The sequence below is a fragment of the Cicer arietinum genome, chromosome 1 (assembly GCF_000331145.2).
Source record: "Cicer arietinum cultivar CDC Frontier isolate Library 1 chromosome 1, Cicar.CDCFrontier_v2.0, whole genome shotgun sequence".
NCBI classification, from domain to species: domain Eukaryota; kingdom Viridiplantae; phylum Streptophyta; class Magnoliopsida; order Fabales; family Fabaceae; genus Cicer; species Cicer arietinum.
In genome coordinates this window covers 17694424-17707335 of record NC_021160.2, presented here as the reverse complement: position 1 = coordinate 17707335, position 12912 = coordinate 17694424, and the positions used below count along the sequence as shown (strand labels likewise).

The 12912-nt window shown below is 34.2% G+C and overlaps 2 protein-coding genes across 13 annotated transcripts in view; both read right to left on the bottom strand.

Annotated features, from left to right (window-relative positions):
- Positions 1 to 312: 312 nt before the first annotated feature.
- Positions 313 to 3197, bottom strand: LOC140921087 (uncharacterized). Its single transcript, XM_073370927.1, has 5 exons — positions 3129 to 3197; positions 3012 to 3044; positions 1211 to 1444; positions 632 to 1141; positions 313 to 540 (listed from the first exon to the last, which is right to left on the bottom strand). Exons 1-5 carry the CDS (start codon positions 3195 to 3197, stop codon positions 370 to 372), a joined length of 1017 nt encoding a protein of 338 aa, XP_073227028.1. The 3' UTR covers positions 313 to 369.
- A 1106-nt stretch (positions 3198 to 4303) lies between these two features.
- Positions 4304 to 12912, bottom strand: part of LOC101507755 (sterol 3-beta-glucosyltransferase UGT80A2) — a 15463-nt gene continuing 6854 nt past the window's right edge. The window contains exons 10-15 of one of the 12 annotated variants that reach the window (XM_004488079.4): positions 8623 to 8827; positions 8306 to 8515; positions 8000 to 8059; positions 7839 to 7878; positions 5162 to 5383; positions 4304 to 4684 (exon numbers count right to left, since the gene is read on the bottom strand). In XM_004488079.4, coding sequence (XP_004488136.1) covers positions 4631 to 4684; positions 5162 to 5383; positions 7839 to 7878; positions 8000 to 8059; positions 8306 to 8515; positions 8623 to 8827 — 791 coding nt within the window. In that variant the 3' untranslated portion in view covers positions 4304 to 4630. Of the gene's footprint in view, positions 4685 to 5161; positions 5384 to 7551; positions 7739 to 7838; positions 7912 to 7999; positions 8060 to 8305; positions 8516 to 8622; positions 8828 to 12912 lie in introns of those variants that run through there. The other 11 variants (XR_001144554.3, XM_027333116.2, XR_001144552.3 and 8 more) reach the window with 11 other exon arrangements.

Genomic DNA, 12912 nt, shown 5'->3' with positions numbered 1-12912 from the left:
ATCATCTTCTGCACATGCTGCTACTGCACATGCTGGTCCATCAGAGCGAGACCGTAGAGCAGCTGAGCTTGTACGTAGGGCCATAAATTTGGTAACTCCATTTAGTGAAATTCATACCATGTTAAGTGAGTTAAGCCTCTTGTACAAAGATTAGTGAAAGTGTTATGTATGCCCAAATATTTTGAGATTAGCGAATGTGTTATGTATGCCCGAATATTTTGAGATTTTGGATATTTTGAGATATTTTGAGATTATCGAATTGTTATGTATGCCCGAATATTTAATCGATAATGAAACGTAAATGACAAAACGTAATGAAATACAATATATTAAATTATAATATTCATCTAATGAAATACAAGATATATTCTAATCTTCATTTAATGAAATACAATATGATTTGCTAAATGATGGATCAATGTGTTCCCAATGCTTCATACGTGCTGCACAAGCTATTTCCCATGTCTTTGCACATTCACTACTATAGTCTTTCCATTTTTGTGAGGTAGGTGGCAAAGGACAATTAGACTTCAATTTGATCTGAACAATAAAATATTAAACATTAATTTAATAAACAATGCTAATATCATAAAAACTTAATTTAATAAATACTAATAAATTTTATATGTACCCAACGATTTTCATTGACGAATCCAATTGCCAGTATACATTCTTTTGACGGTGCTTTGTTTAGCGGAAAGAATGTCATATTCAGATTACGAGACAACGACACCAATATGACATTATATAGTGTTGCTATCACGTAACCCAGATCTGGTATACACATCCACTTATCTTTTTCTTGAGCACCCAATTCTGATATTTTCAATGAGTTTCGCACTGATTCAACACTGTCATCGAACACATTGGCATTAAGGTCTTGATGTAGACGAATCTCTTTATCCAATTGTGTTCGAACTAAAGGCCAAGATTCTTCAGTCCAACCTAACAATGCTGCAATTGCGCGAAACCCACAATTTCCATCAGCCACAACATCTATTATCTCCTCAATATATGAATGTATAAGAGTAGGAAAATGTGTGTAAAATGGTTGCTTTGCAGAATACTGTGATGAATGAGATGGTTGCCTTGCAGAACGTTGAGATGGTTGCTTTGCAGATTCTTGAGAGGCATCAACACACTCTCAATATGAAGGATCGCGAGGAGTATCAAATTATTTTTTCTTTTTACTTGCTCCCTTGGTTCTCACCTTCTCTGCTGGTGCAAGTATTGATGTTGTATGTGAAAATACAACTTCATGCACCCTAGCCCTAAATATCCTTTGACTTACAATATCGTGTTTCTTTTTGTACGCTTTCATTGCTTCTAACTCTTCTAAAAAGTCATAATCTGATAAAGATTCTTCATCCTCCAATTCATTCTCAAGGATTAACTTTCTCCAAAAAACATGAATGCTATCTAAAGGGATAACAATACCAGATATCTACAACTTTGCCAACTCACAAGCACATGGTAATCCATGAGTTGTTATGATTGAGCAACCACATATTATTTTGTCAGTACCTACAATCTTCACTCTCTGCAACTGTTTGTCAATTTTTTTTAAACATTTCCTTGATACACAGTGATGTAGACTTTGAAAGAATGATGAATTATACCCGTGCTCAACATCCTTGATGGTTTTCTGAAAAGAAGATTGAATGATACATATTTGGTTCTTCAACATCATATTCACAGTATCCCAACTTTTACACAAATCACCAAAACTAGTTTGCATCATGTTTTTCAATCTCCAAGGAGCAGACTCAACTCTACAAATAAATTAAATAATACAAATTAAAATAAATCACATAAACTAGTAAATCATATTTTCTAAAACAAAACAAATCAAAACAAATCATAACCCAAATTTAAAAATACCTATTAGATGTTGTGTTCCCCAAATGCATCACTCTATTGGTCCAAACATTGACAAACCTTTCTTTGTAAGGTGTTAACCACAAATCTTTCACATAATCAACAAAAAGAATAATATCGACACATACTAGCTCAAAATGTTGCAAGTGATGATCATACTCCTCCACATTAGTCGAATATACAATTTTTTTCCATAAATCTATTACTTCTTCTTGTCTATCCTTTTTCACATATTGTTTGCATCTTTCCCCAACATTTTTTTCAATATGAAAACGACATAGCAAATGTATTGAAGTAGGAAACACAACACTAATCGCATTCATCATGGCAAGATCTCTATTAGTCACAATAACTTTAGAAATTAAAGTCTCAGATTTGAACAACTTTCGTACCTTTTCAAATGCCCAGATGAAGTTATCTTGTCGCTCTTGTTCCAAATAAGCAAACCCAACCAAAAATGTCAAACTAGTAGATGTGACACCGACAATTTCAAGTAGTGGTAACCGATATCTATTTGTTTTGTATGTGCTATCACATATCAAAACAAAATGAAACGTGTTTAACAACTTTATACAATCAGTATGCGTCCAAAATATATATCTCAAAACATCAGAATTATCCATTCTTCTTTTCTAATACACATAATTTTCTTGTTGTATTAACTTCAACAGATGCTGCATTTCTGTGTACGAACCTCTCAATGATGATCGATAAGTACTCCTTGCTTTATATATTTGACTTGGAATTGTCAGATTAGCTTTATTTCTTTTTTTCAAAGCATTTAGAATGAATCTGGGTGCAAGCTTATACTTTGTCATGTCATTGACAAATTTCCTCTCTTCTTCATTTAAACGCCCCAAATAAGAATAACCAGTTATAGTATCAAGTAGATCGTGATTGTGTGTTCCACAACGAACGCTAATTTTCCATCCTTCACCGACACTTAACGGTATACATCTGAGAGTAAACGGACAATTTTCCTTATGAGAACAAGTTACTGTTGATTTTGATTTATATCTTCCACTTCTTTCGCATCCCAAAATCAATTTGTCTTTTCTTCCCTTCTTTTCGGCTGTTTTATCTGATCGAATGGTAAAAATTAAAATTTCATTTTGCCTTCCAATGGTTTTTGCCCATTCAAATGCAGCTTCTCGAGAAGGAAATACCTACAAAATATGTTTCAAATAAAACATCAAAATATCGTTATAATAAAAAATTTATCGGTGATGAATTATCAGTAATATTAATACCTGATCGGTGATGAATTTGTCTGTAGAATCTATTTTCTTTCTTGAGACAGGAACCTCAACTCTACTCATACCTAATTTCAAAAATAGTAATAAATATAAATAATAATAAATTTTAAAAAAATGAAACTTTTGAAAGTTTTGAAATTCTTGAAACTTTCCAAACTGTCTCACTTCAGAACTTTCACATTGATCCAAACCTTCGAAAGTTCTGGAAACTTACGTTTCAGAACTTTCATCTTCATCAAAAGTTCCGAATTTTGGGTTTCGAAAGTTTCGAATTTAAAGAAAGTTTTGAATTTAAAGAAAGTTTCGAATTTAAAGAAACTTTCGAATGTTTCTAAAAAATATAACTTCGAAACTTTCAGCTTCAACAAAAGTTCCGAATGTTTGTGTTTCGGAAGTTTCGCATTTAAAGAAACTTTCGAATGTTTCTGGAAACTATAACTTCAAAACTTTTCATCTTCAACAAAAGTTTTGAAAGTTTTTTTTTTTTTTTTGTACATTTTCATTTCAAAGGTTTGGCTTTTAACAAAAGTTCAAAAAACATTAATTAAAACTCCCTTTAGATTATTTCGAGAGTGGGGGTGAGAAAAGAGTGTAGTAAATTTTTTTTCATAATTTTATATAAGATAAAAAAAGGGTAGATTGGTCAATAAAAAAAATTGGGGGGTGGAAGGTAAAATAGGAGGGTGTACGGTACATTCCTCATACAAGTGTGATGTATGATTGGCAGGTTGGACTAATTTTTTAATAGGTCATAGTTGTATTATATATAATAAATTATAAAAGACCAGATTTTTTTTTAAAAGCAAAAAAAGGCTCAATATTTTTTTTTAAAACAAAGCAAAAAAGCCCAATAAAACACATAATCGACACCCAACGTTCCCGATTTAAAAAATGGACGAAATTGGACCAATAAACTCTACCCATAGATTGGGCCGGTTTCACACTTTTAGCCCAAAGCCGCTCATAACCGCCCAATGTCCACCCCTAAATCTTTCTATGGGAAGAAAAAAATGTTACACGTTATAACAAATTTGAATGCTTGCTAATTCTTCATCTTCACGGTCATGTGATCGAATCCATGTGACCTGCTTTTTATTTTCTTTGCCAAAAATGTGTTGGCCAAAGGTAAAAATAAGCAAAAGGAAACACAACAAACTGTTACTATGATATGTAAAACAATTTCTATTATATAAGATGTCAATTGATCCTAACTCAATTAAATCAACCAAGTTCGACCACTGGTTCAGTTATAGTTAAGGGACATCAAATAAATTTTAAGCAAGACGAAAAAAGTTGTAGAAAGACTAACCCAACCACTAATTAATATTTATTTATAAAAAAAATATACACCAATGGATCTACAAAAAGGACAGGTCCAAACTATCTAATGCTGTCAGCTCCTGACGCGAGTGGCTAACAAAATTATAACGAATTTGACTTGATGGCGAAGAAAAGCAGAAGATGATTTTTGGAATATTTTCATGGCATTGAATATCTCAATTTAAACCCAGCTCTTCCTTGAGGTTCTTAATTGCCTCTGATACACCATCCTGCAATTTGAAGGATCATGTATGTAACAAAATGTATAGTTATACGACCCTTGGTTAGAGTTTTCAGATTTAAATCAGAGGCAAACTTCAGAAAAAGAAGCTAATATATCTGTTGTTAGAAAAAGAAGCTAATATATCTGTCGTTAGAAAAAGAAACCAAGAATATATAGAACAGAAAAAAGCAGAGCTACATAAACATTTCATCATTCATATAGAAATTTAACTCTAAATAGTGACCATATATAAATAAAAAGTAAAACACAGCGTATAAATAAAACAGTTCAATGACTCAATGAGTATATTTTGATAGTAAAAGAAATTGCACAAAATAGTTAAAAATAATTGACTAAAACTGTAGTTAATTGAATTTTGAAAACAAGAACAAAAATTTCCTAAAATACACACTTAAAAAGGAACAGAGAGAACTTTTGTTATAACTATTTTTAAAATATCAAAACATTTAAGAATAGTTATTACCTCAAGATATATTCTTTCAGCAATTTCTGCAGCCCTTGTTTTGATTCTTGATGATAATGCATCATGTATTGCAAGTGATAGTACATGTGCAGCTTCCCGGATACTTGTGTCACCATTTTTATCAGGAAGCAAATGGTTTCTACTGAGCGGTTTAGGTGAAACACCGAGCCAATGCATTCTTTCAGCCCAATAAAACTGATCTAGCACAAAAGGGCACACTACCTGCAAGTTTGCAAAGCCATGTTAAGTGTATGTAGTCTAACAACCATTTGCAGGGCAACAGCTGAAAAAACAATTGAACAATTTACAGTTGTGGGAAATACTCGTATGCAAAGTTGTCAAACTTGAGAGTTTAAGTAAACCAATTGTTTTAGGTGAACTCACTCGTAAACTTGTACAAGCAAGTTTGTTAATCTGACGAGTTTAAGTTGTAAGATCAAGTTTTACCTCGTAAGTTTGTTAATCTGACGAGTAAAACTCGCTGTTTGTTGTATGTTTACTCTTATGGACGTGCTTTGATTGATGGACACTAAGACTTTGTTTAGGAGTTTCGAGGGAAAGGGAAGGGAGGACTTTGGAGGGAGGAGAAAATAGAGAAATCTTTTATATTTTAAAAGAGAGTGATTTTGCAGATAATGATTAGAGAATGCTTATGATTAATATATTTTTAATTTATAGAGTATTATAACATGAAAATAATACGAAAAATTTGTCCAAGTCCTCCAAAATCCTCCTCTAATACAATTTTTAAGTTCCCCCAAAAATAAAAAGATTTTGTATTATAAATAAAAACAAACCCCTCAAAACCCTCTATTTCCAAAACTCTTTATTCATTCCATTTCTTTCTTCCTTTTTAGTTTTTGAATAGTCCAACACATTTAATTCATATTTCCACCCAATATCATTCCTATTTCCAGAGGCATTTTTCCTCCCTCTACCTTTGAAAGATGTAGTAGCAGATGCACTTGTGTTACTTCCAGACCCACCAATCTCATTCTCAACCATAAAATACTATTTTAGGCAGCAACAATTAATAAGAATGAATGAATGAATGAATGCAATAGCAAATTAGCAATTATAAACATAATGCAGAAAATGAAGCACCCTAATATTACAGTATAGCAACTTATGAACTCGTGTAAAATTTTCAAGCAATTAATAATTATAAACTCAGGTAAAATTTTCAAGCATGTAACTAGCAATCTAGCATTACAGTATCACACCCTCAACCAATTAACTATATTTATGACATCAATCAATTAGGAAACAAAATAAGAAATTTAATCCCTCGTGACTAGGATCAGCTTTATGAGAATTAAACAAGTGTAATCTAAATGAGCAAATTAACTGAAAGCCACATGAATTTCCACAGAAGTATCTAATTAACAAGTAATTGAGGATCAAGAAACTCAATGAAAGACCGATTAACTATAAGCCACATGACAACCCAAAAATGCATCAAATGAAGGGTCACTTATGATGAGACAATGTGACAGCATATTCCTTATCCTTTAAAAATAAAACCTGTCATTTCCCTTTTCAGTATATCTTCGGACCCTTTTGGCCATAGCTAGATGCTTCTAGAATCAATGGGTTGGCAAAGTTTTGTACAAGGTTATTTGTTTTAGCTGCTGATGATTAGGTAATTATGGGGTAAATCTTGTGGTCAACTTATCTATTATCTATATATTGCCTTCGGGCCAATGAAATAAGCAGAGTTGGAAATCAAAACAATTCATCTTTCTCCAACTCTAGGTTTGTCAACATTTTCTAACTTCATCGAGCTTTTGTCCAAGTTAGATGAGGGTTAGAAGTTAGAAGCTCATGGGTCAAAAAATGACTCCCCTTTATCTGGCATAAGCTTAATACTTGGATCCATAGTTGTGTCAATGGAATTGCAATGTAACATTTGGGTGTCCTCCAAAATGTCAAGTGCATACCTCCTCTTACAAGTAACAACAACTCTCTTTGACCAGGCTACTTCAATTCCAACAAAATATTTTAGTTGGCCAAGTCTTTCCTCTATTTTAACCCTCGGCCTTATCTATTTATAACAATAGGATTACAATCTAAGATCCCATAATTTTAGGGATAAGAATAAAAACCTATATCTACCTAATTAATTTATAATCAGAAAGGTATGCACATAACAGAAATAAAGGAAAGTAAATCAGAGGGAAATATCTCAACACTTATTATTCAAGTTTAGTACCTATAAAATTTTATTCATTTTAGTTCTTACCTTCTACAAAAATTAGGCGCTTTTAGTCCTAAAGAGGGACTAAAAGCATGCAATTTTTTTACAGGTGAAGACGAAAAATGAATAACAAAATATAGGAACTAAATTTGAATTGTGTGATTTATAGATAGAAATTAAAAACATATCTAACCCAAATGAAAAATTCATAGCCTTCAAAGAATACTCATTTAACCATAAATAAAACCGAATTACGAGAATCCTCTTCTATAGCCAGCAGTATGTCTCCAATCCATGGCTAATAGTTCAACATATTGCGATCCTTCAATATATACTATCCAAGTATCAGACATCTTTCAGTAAAAAGTATGTCTTCTGCTCTGTTTTATTCAATGTATTATGAGTGTAAAAATCCTACAACTGAGTATCCAGCATCTAATAAAAGCCCATATGGTATGAAGGATTTCATTTATTACTAACCTGTGGTGTGCCTGCCTGTAATGCAGCAGCAGTAGTTCCACTAATTAGAGATGATCATCGCACACAAAAACATCTATTAGCAAGCACATCTCTTGAACACTTCAATTCAATTTACTGATAATATCAGAACAACCAGCAGATCAAAATACCAATTATCTTACCTGCCTCCATGGTGAATCACAGCAGCACATTTTGGGAAAAGCCAACCATATGGAATTGAACTGTATATGTTATAATAGATAAAACCATCATTCTTCGGTTGAAAAAAATCAGTAGCTAATTAGCATAACTTCAACAGTCGGTGCCACTAAACTATACCATAAATCCAAATTAATTTGAAACTCAAATTACAAGATCCCTGACAGCTGAATTTTATTTGTGAAAATCACAATTATTTATAAGAGGAAATTCCTTTTTCGGCCAAGCTTTAACTTTGTAATTTGTATAACTAGCTAGCGAAAACTCACCCAAAAAAACAAAACAACCGGCCATTATAAAGAGGGACACAATCTTCACTCCAATTATTCTGGTCAAGTGTTGTTTCAGCAGCAATTGTGTGAATCACCGACTCTAAAGGTTCACATCCACCTGTAAAGAGAATAAATCTATAATTTGTGGTGCTCAGGACTTCCTGAAGAACACAAATAAATGAATGAGGGTCTTTTAGAAAACCCATGCTGCAAGTAAAAATGTGAAACATCAGGATTAAAATATATAGAATTACAATAACAAACACAACTATGCTGTGTTACAATGTTTAACACAAAATTGAAGCAAGCTGTACCTTCCGATAGCACTCAACCCAATAAAAATTGGTGTAGCCTTTACAAAATTTTGCAACTCTAAATGACGGGGACATAGGTTATCTTTAGCATATCGATGTTCTGATGAATCATATACTGATGTTTCTCTGCATTGCATACATGTAAACTGCCATTCGGTAGGAAGGTACCAAAAACCACAAACCCGCACTCTTGATGGCCAATAAGCTGTAAGTGCACTCAAATTAATTAGGTGATATTCACAATTCAAATGCACCTAAAATACCTCAATCCCTAAAATTTAGGGATTGATAGATACGAGACTTGCTAGCGAAAGTGACAAACAATCTCTACACGAGGTTGGACATAATATGTATAGTAGCTACATTACAAATAGTTTCATAGAGCCTATGTCGCATAACATATATATTCTTGAAGTAATCAGTTCACAAGTAGAAAAAAGCCGTGACTCAATACTCCACATCCAAACTAGATGTCACAATGACATTTAGCATCTTGCTTTTCCATAAGTAAGATTTTCTTCAATTAGATGACAATCTCTAGAAGCCAATCTTCTATATATACGATATTTGATCTGTCCAACATCTATATAAGCAATAATATCTATACAACCTTTATTTTCATAAATTAACCCTTACTAGAGTGAACCACTAATATATCTTAAAATATAAAATAAATACATCCCAACAAGGAGAGTTAAGAAATTGACTCAATGTTGACAACAAAGTATTATATCAAGCCTGGTCATCCTGAAATAATTTAGCTTTCTCAATAGTCTTTGATATCTTTTTGAGTATGAATAGACTCCCCTAGTACAACTAGCAAAGCTTAACATTAGGATCTATTGAAGACGACGGCAAATATAGAAACATATTGTGAAGGGAGTCAAAAACAATCAATATGAATAAATTTATCTAGGGAGGCTGGTAGTGGGCCTAAGCCTAACAACTAAACAGAACAGGAAGTTAGAGAAGCGTTGCAAGGCGTGGCAGGTTGTGAGAGTAGGAGAGGGAGGAGGAGAGAGAGGTCATTCAACATCTTTCTTGTTAGAAACCTTTTGGGTTAGGCAGAGAGGGAGAATTATCTCCTTTGTATGGAGCATTAGCTCTAGGATATTTGTTACAACTGGTAACTCAGAGAAGAGGAATTAGGGATAGAATAGAAGAATGCTATTCAGAATCAAGGTGATTCTGAATTGAATGTATTATTTCGCAATGAAGAACACGTTACAAGCTTAGAGAAGAACATTCCTGATTCCCTATGAATCAGTCCAACCAATTCTACTTCTTCCCTAAAACCCCCCTAACTGCTCCTAACAGATTGCTATTTATAGTAATCTGTTTTGGCTCCAATTTCTAATAGAATGACAGCTAAGCTAAAAAGAAAACTAACTAACTAACATTCTTTTTATTCCTTCTCACATATACATTCCCAAACCTATTTTTATTCGTATCAATACCCCCCTTAAAAGAATGACCTTGTCCTCAAGGGGAAAAGTTGGAAATAGTTCCTGCAATTTAGCTGCACTCTCCCAAGTACTTTCATAAGTAGGTAGATTCTTCCAAAGGACCAAAACTTCCACTAATCCTTGCTGATCTTCACGCCAGTTTACTATATCAGCTGGTTCTACTTGGAGTTCATACTCTTCATTCAACATAGGAGGGAGAGGTTGGGGCTGCTGATGGGGCTGTAAGGCTTTTTTCAAAAGAGAGACATGGAAAACTGGGTGAATTTTAGAATGAGAAGGTAGTAGGAGTTTATAGGCTACTGGACCGACTTTAGATAGCACCTGATAAGGACCATAGAACCTTGCAGCCAGTTTAGCATAGGGTCTTGAGGCTAAGGATTTGATTTTGTAAGGCTGTAATTTCAAATAGACCCAATCCCCTTCTGAAAATTCCACCAATCTCTTGTGCTTATTAGCTTGAACTCGCATCTGATCCTGGGCATGAAGTAAATTCTGCTGGAGTTCCTTCAAAATGTCATCTCTGGCTTGGACCAGTTGATTGACATCTTCAACTTTGGATGGAATCGCACACCCTTTTATCAACAATGGAGGATCTCTCCCATACACAGCTCTAAACGGAGTCATTCCTGCTGAACTTTGGAAAGTAGTATTATACCAAAATTCTGCCCAAGCAAGCCAGTCTAACCATTTCCGAGGTCTAGGTCCCACAAAACATCTCAAGTAAGTCTCCAAACACCTATTAACAACTTCAGTCTGGCCATCAGTCTGAGGGTGATAAGAGGTGCTCATTTTTAATTGAGTTCCAGCCAATCTAAACAATTCTTTCCAAAATTGGCTTAAGAATATAGGATCCCTATCAGTGACAATTGTTGATGGGAAGCCATGAAGTTTAACAACTTCTGTGATGAAGACAACAGCCACTTCTTTAGCTGAGAAAGGATGGCCCAAAGCAATAAAATGAGAGTACTTAGAAAGCCTGTCAACCACTACTAAAACAGTATCCTTTCCTTTGATCCGAGGAAGACCTCCAATGAAATCCATAGAAATGTCCATCCAAATCTGAGTGGGAATTGGTAATGGCTGTAATAAACCCCCTGGAGCTAATGTGGAGTATTTATTCCTCTGGCATATATCACATGCTTCTACATACTGCTTGATATCTTTTTTCATGCCCTCCCAAAACAGAAAACTGGCAATTCTCTTGTAAGTTCTGAAAAAACCTGAATGTCCCCCCATTGGAGTATTATGGCACTCTGCTAAAATTATAGGGGTTCTATTAGATGTTTTGGAAATGACCAATTTTCCTTTAAACAATAGTAACCGTCCCTTTAATTCGAAACCAGCATGTGAATTAGGATCAACCACTAAATCTTGCATCACCTTTTTCCATTTGGAATCCTGTTGAACATCCAATATCCAATCTTTAGTTTCTTCCTTGGACAAAACTGAAATAGTTGAATACATACTCTTTCTCGAAAGAGCATCAACAGCAGTATTCTCACTTCCAGGTTTATATTGGATTTCAAAATCCAACCCAATTAGCTTGACAGCCCACTTAAATTGTTCATCCGTGAATAACCTTTGCTCTGTTAAGAATTTAAGACTTCTTTGATCAGTCTTAATAATGAAATGTCTGCCCAAAATGTAATGTCTCCACCTCTGGACTGCCTGCACTAAAGCCATTAATTCTCTTTCGTAGACTGACTTTAACTGAGCTTTAAGAGATAACCCTTTACTCCAATATGCTAGTGGTCTTCCTTCTTGCATCAGAACAACCCCTAAACCCTTGCTTGATGCATCAGTCTCAATGATAAAAACCTTCTCAAAATCAGGGACTGAAAAGCAGAAACAGCTTCTTCTGACCAATGGAAATTATCCTTCTTTAATAAATCAGTAAGAGGTTTTGCTAACTTGCCATAATCCCTCACAAACCTTCTGTAATATCCTGTTAAGCCCAAGAACCCTCTTAGTCCTTTAATGTCAGTTGGAATTGGCCAATTTTGCATAGCTGCAACCTTAGATTTATCAGCTGAAACTCCTTCTCCTGAAATTATGTGGCCAAGGTATTCCAAACTCAATTGACCAAAACTACATTTTTTCTTATTGGCCTTGAGTGAATGTTGAGCTAACAATTCTAGTATTTGCTTTAGATGAGAAACATGTGAAGACAAATCGGGGCTGTATACCAATATGTCATCAAAAAAGACTAAAGCAAATTTCCTTAAAAATGGTTTCAATACCTCATTCATTAAGGCTTGAAATGTAGAAGGTGCATTTGATAGACCAAAAGGCATTACCAAGAACTCATAGAGGCCTTCATGAGTTCTAAATGCAGTTTTTTCCACATCTTCCTCTTTCATTCTGATTTGGTGATACCCAGCCTTTAGATCCAGCTTAGAAAACACACTAGCTCCATGTAATTCATCAAGAAGCTCTTCTATAATGAGAATAGGAAACTTGTTTGGAATTGTTATCTTGTTTAAAGCCCTGTAGTCTACACAAAACCTCCATCCTTCATCTTTTTCTTGACTAAAATCACAGGACTGGAATAAGGGCTAATACTAGGTCTAATGACCCCTGCTTGTAACATGTCGCCCACTAACTTTTCAATTTCTGACTTCTTATAATGTGGACATTTATAAGGTCTCAAATTGGGAACCTCAGCATTCTCCTTTAAGTGAATAGCATGATCATGCTTTCGCTTTGGAGGTAATTCTTGTGGGTCCTGAAACACCCCTTCAAACTCTTGCAACACTCCCAATAATTCCTTGGATAACATAGGTCTTTCCTTGTTTGTATCCGGCTCTTCAATGCAATGTAGTAA

Bases quoted from the DNA above. Each gene is read 5' to 3' on its own strand.
- LOC140921087 (XM_073370927.1), bottom strand. From the start codon at position 3,197: ATGAGTAGAGTTGAGGTTCCTGTCTCAAGAAAGAAAATAGATTCTACA. The intron at 1,445-3,011 runs GCAAAAACCATT...GCAAAGTTGTAG, and splicing joins GAGAAGCTGCATTTGAATGG to ATATCTGGTATTGTTATCCC. The intron at 541-631 runs GTACATATAAAA...TTTATTGTTCAG, and splicing joins TCGTCAATGAAAATCGTTGG to ATCAAATTGAAGTCTAATTG.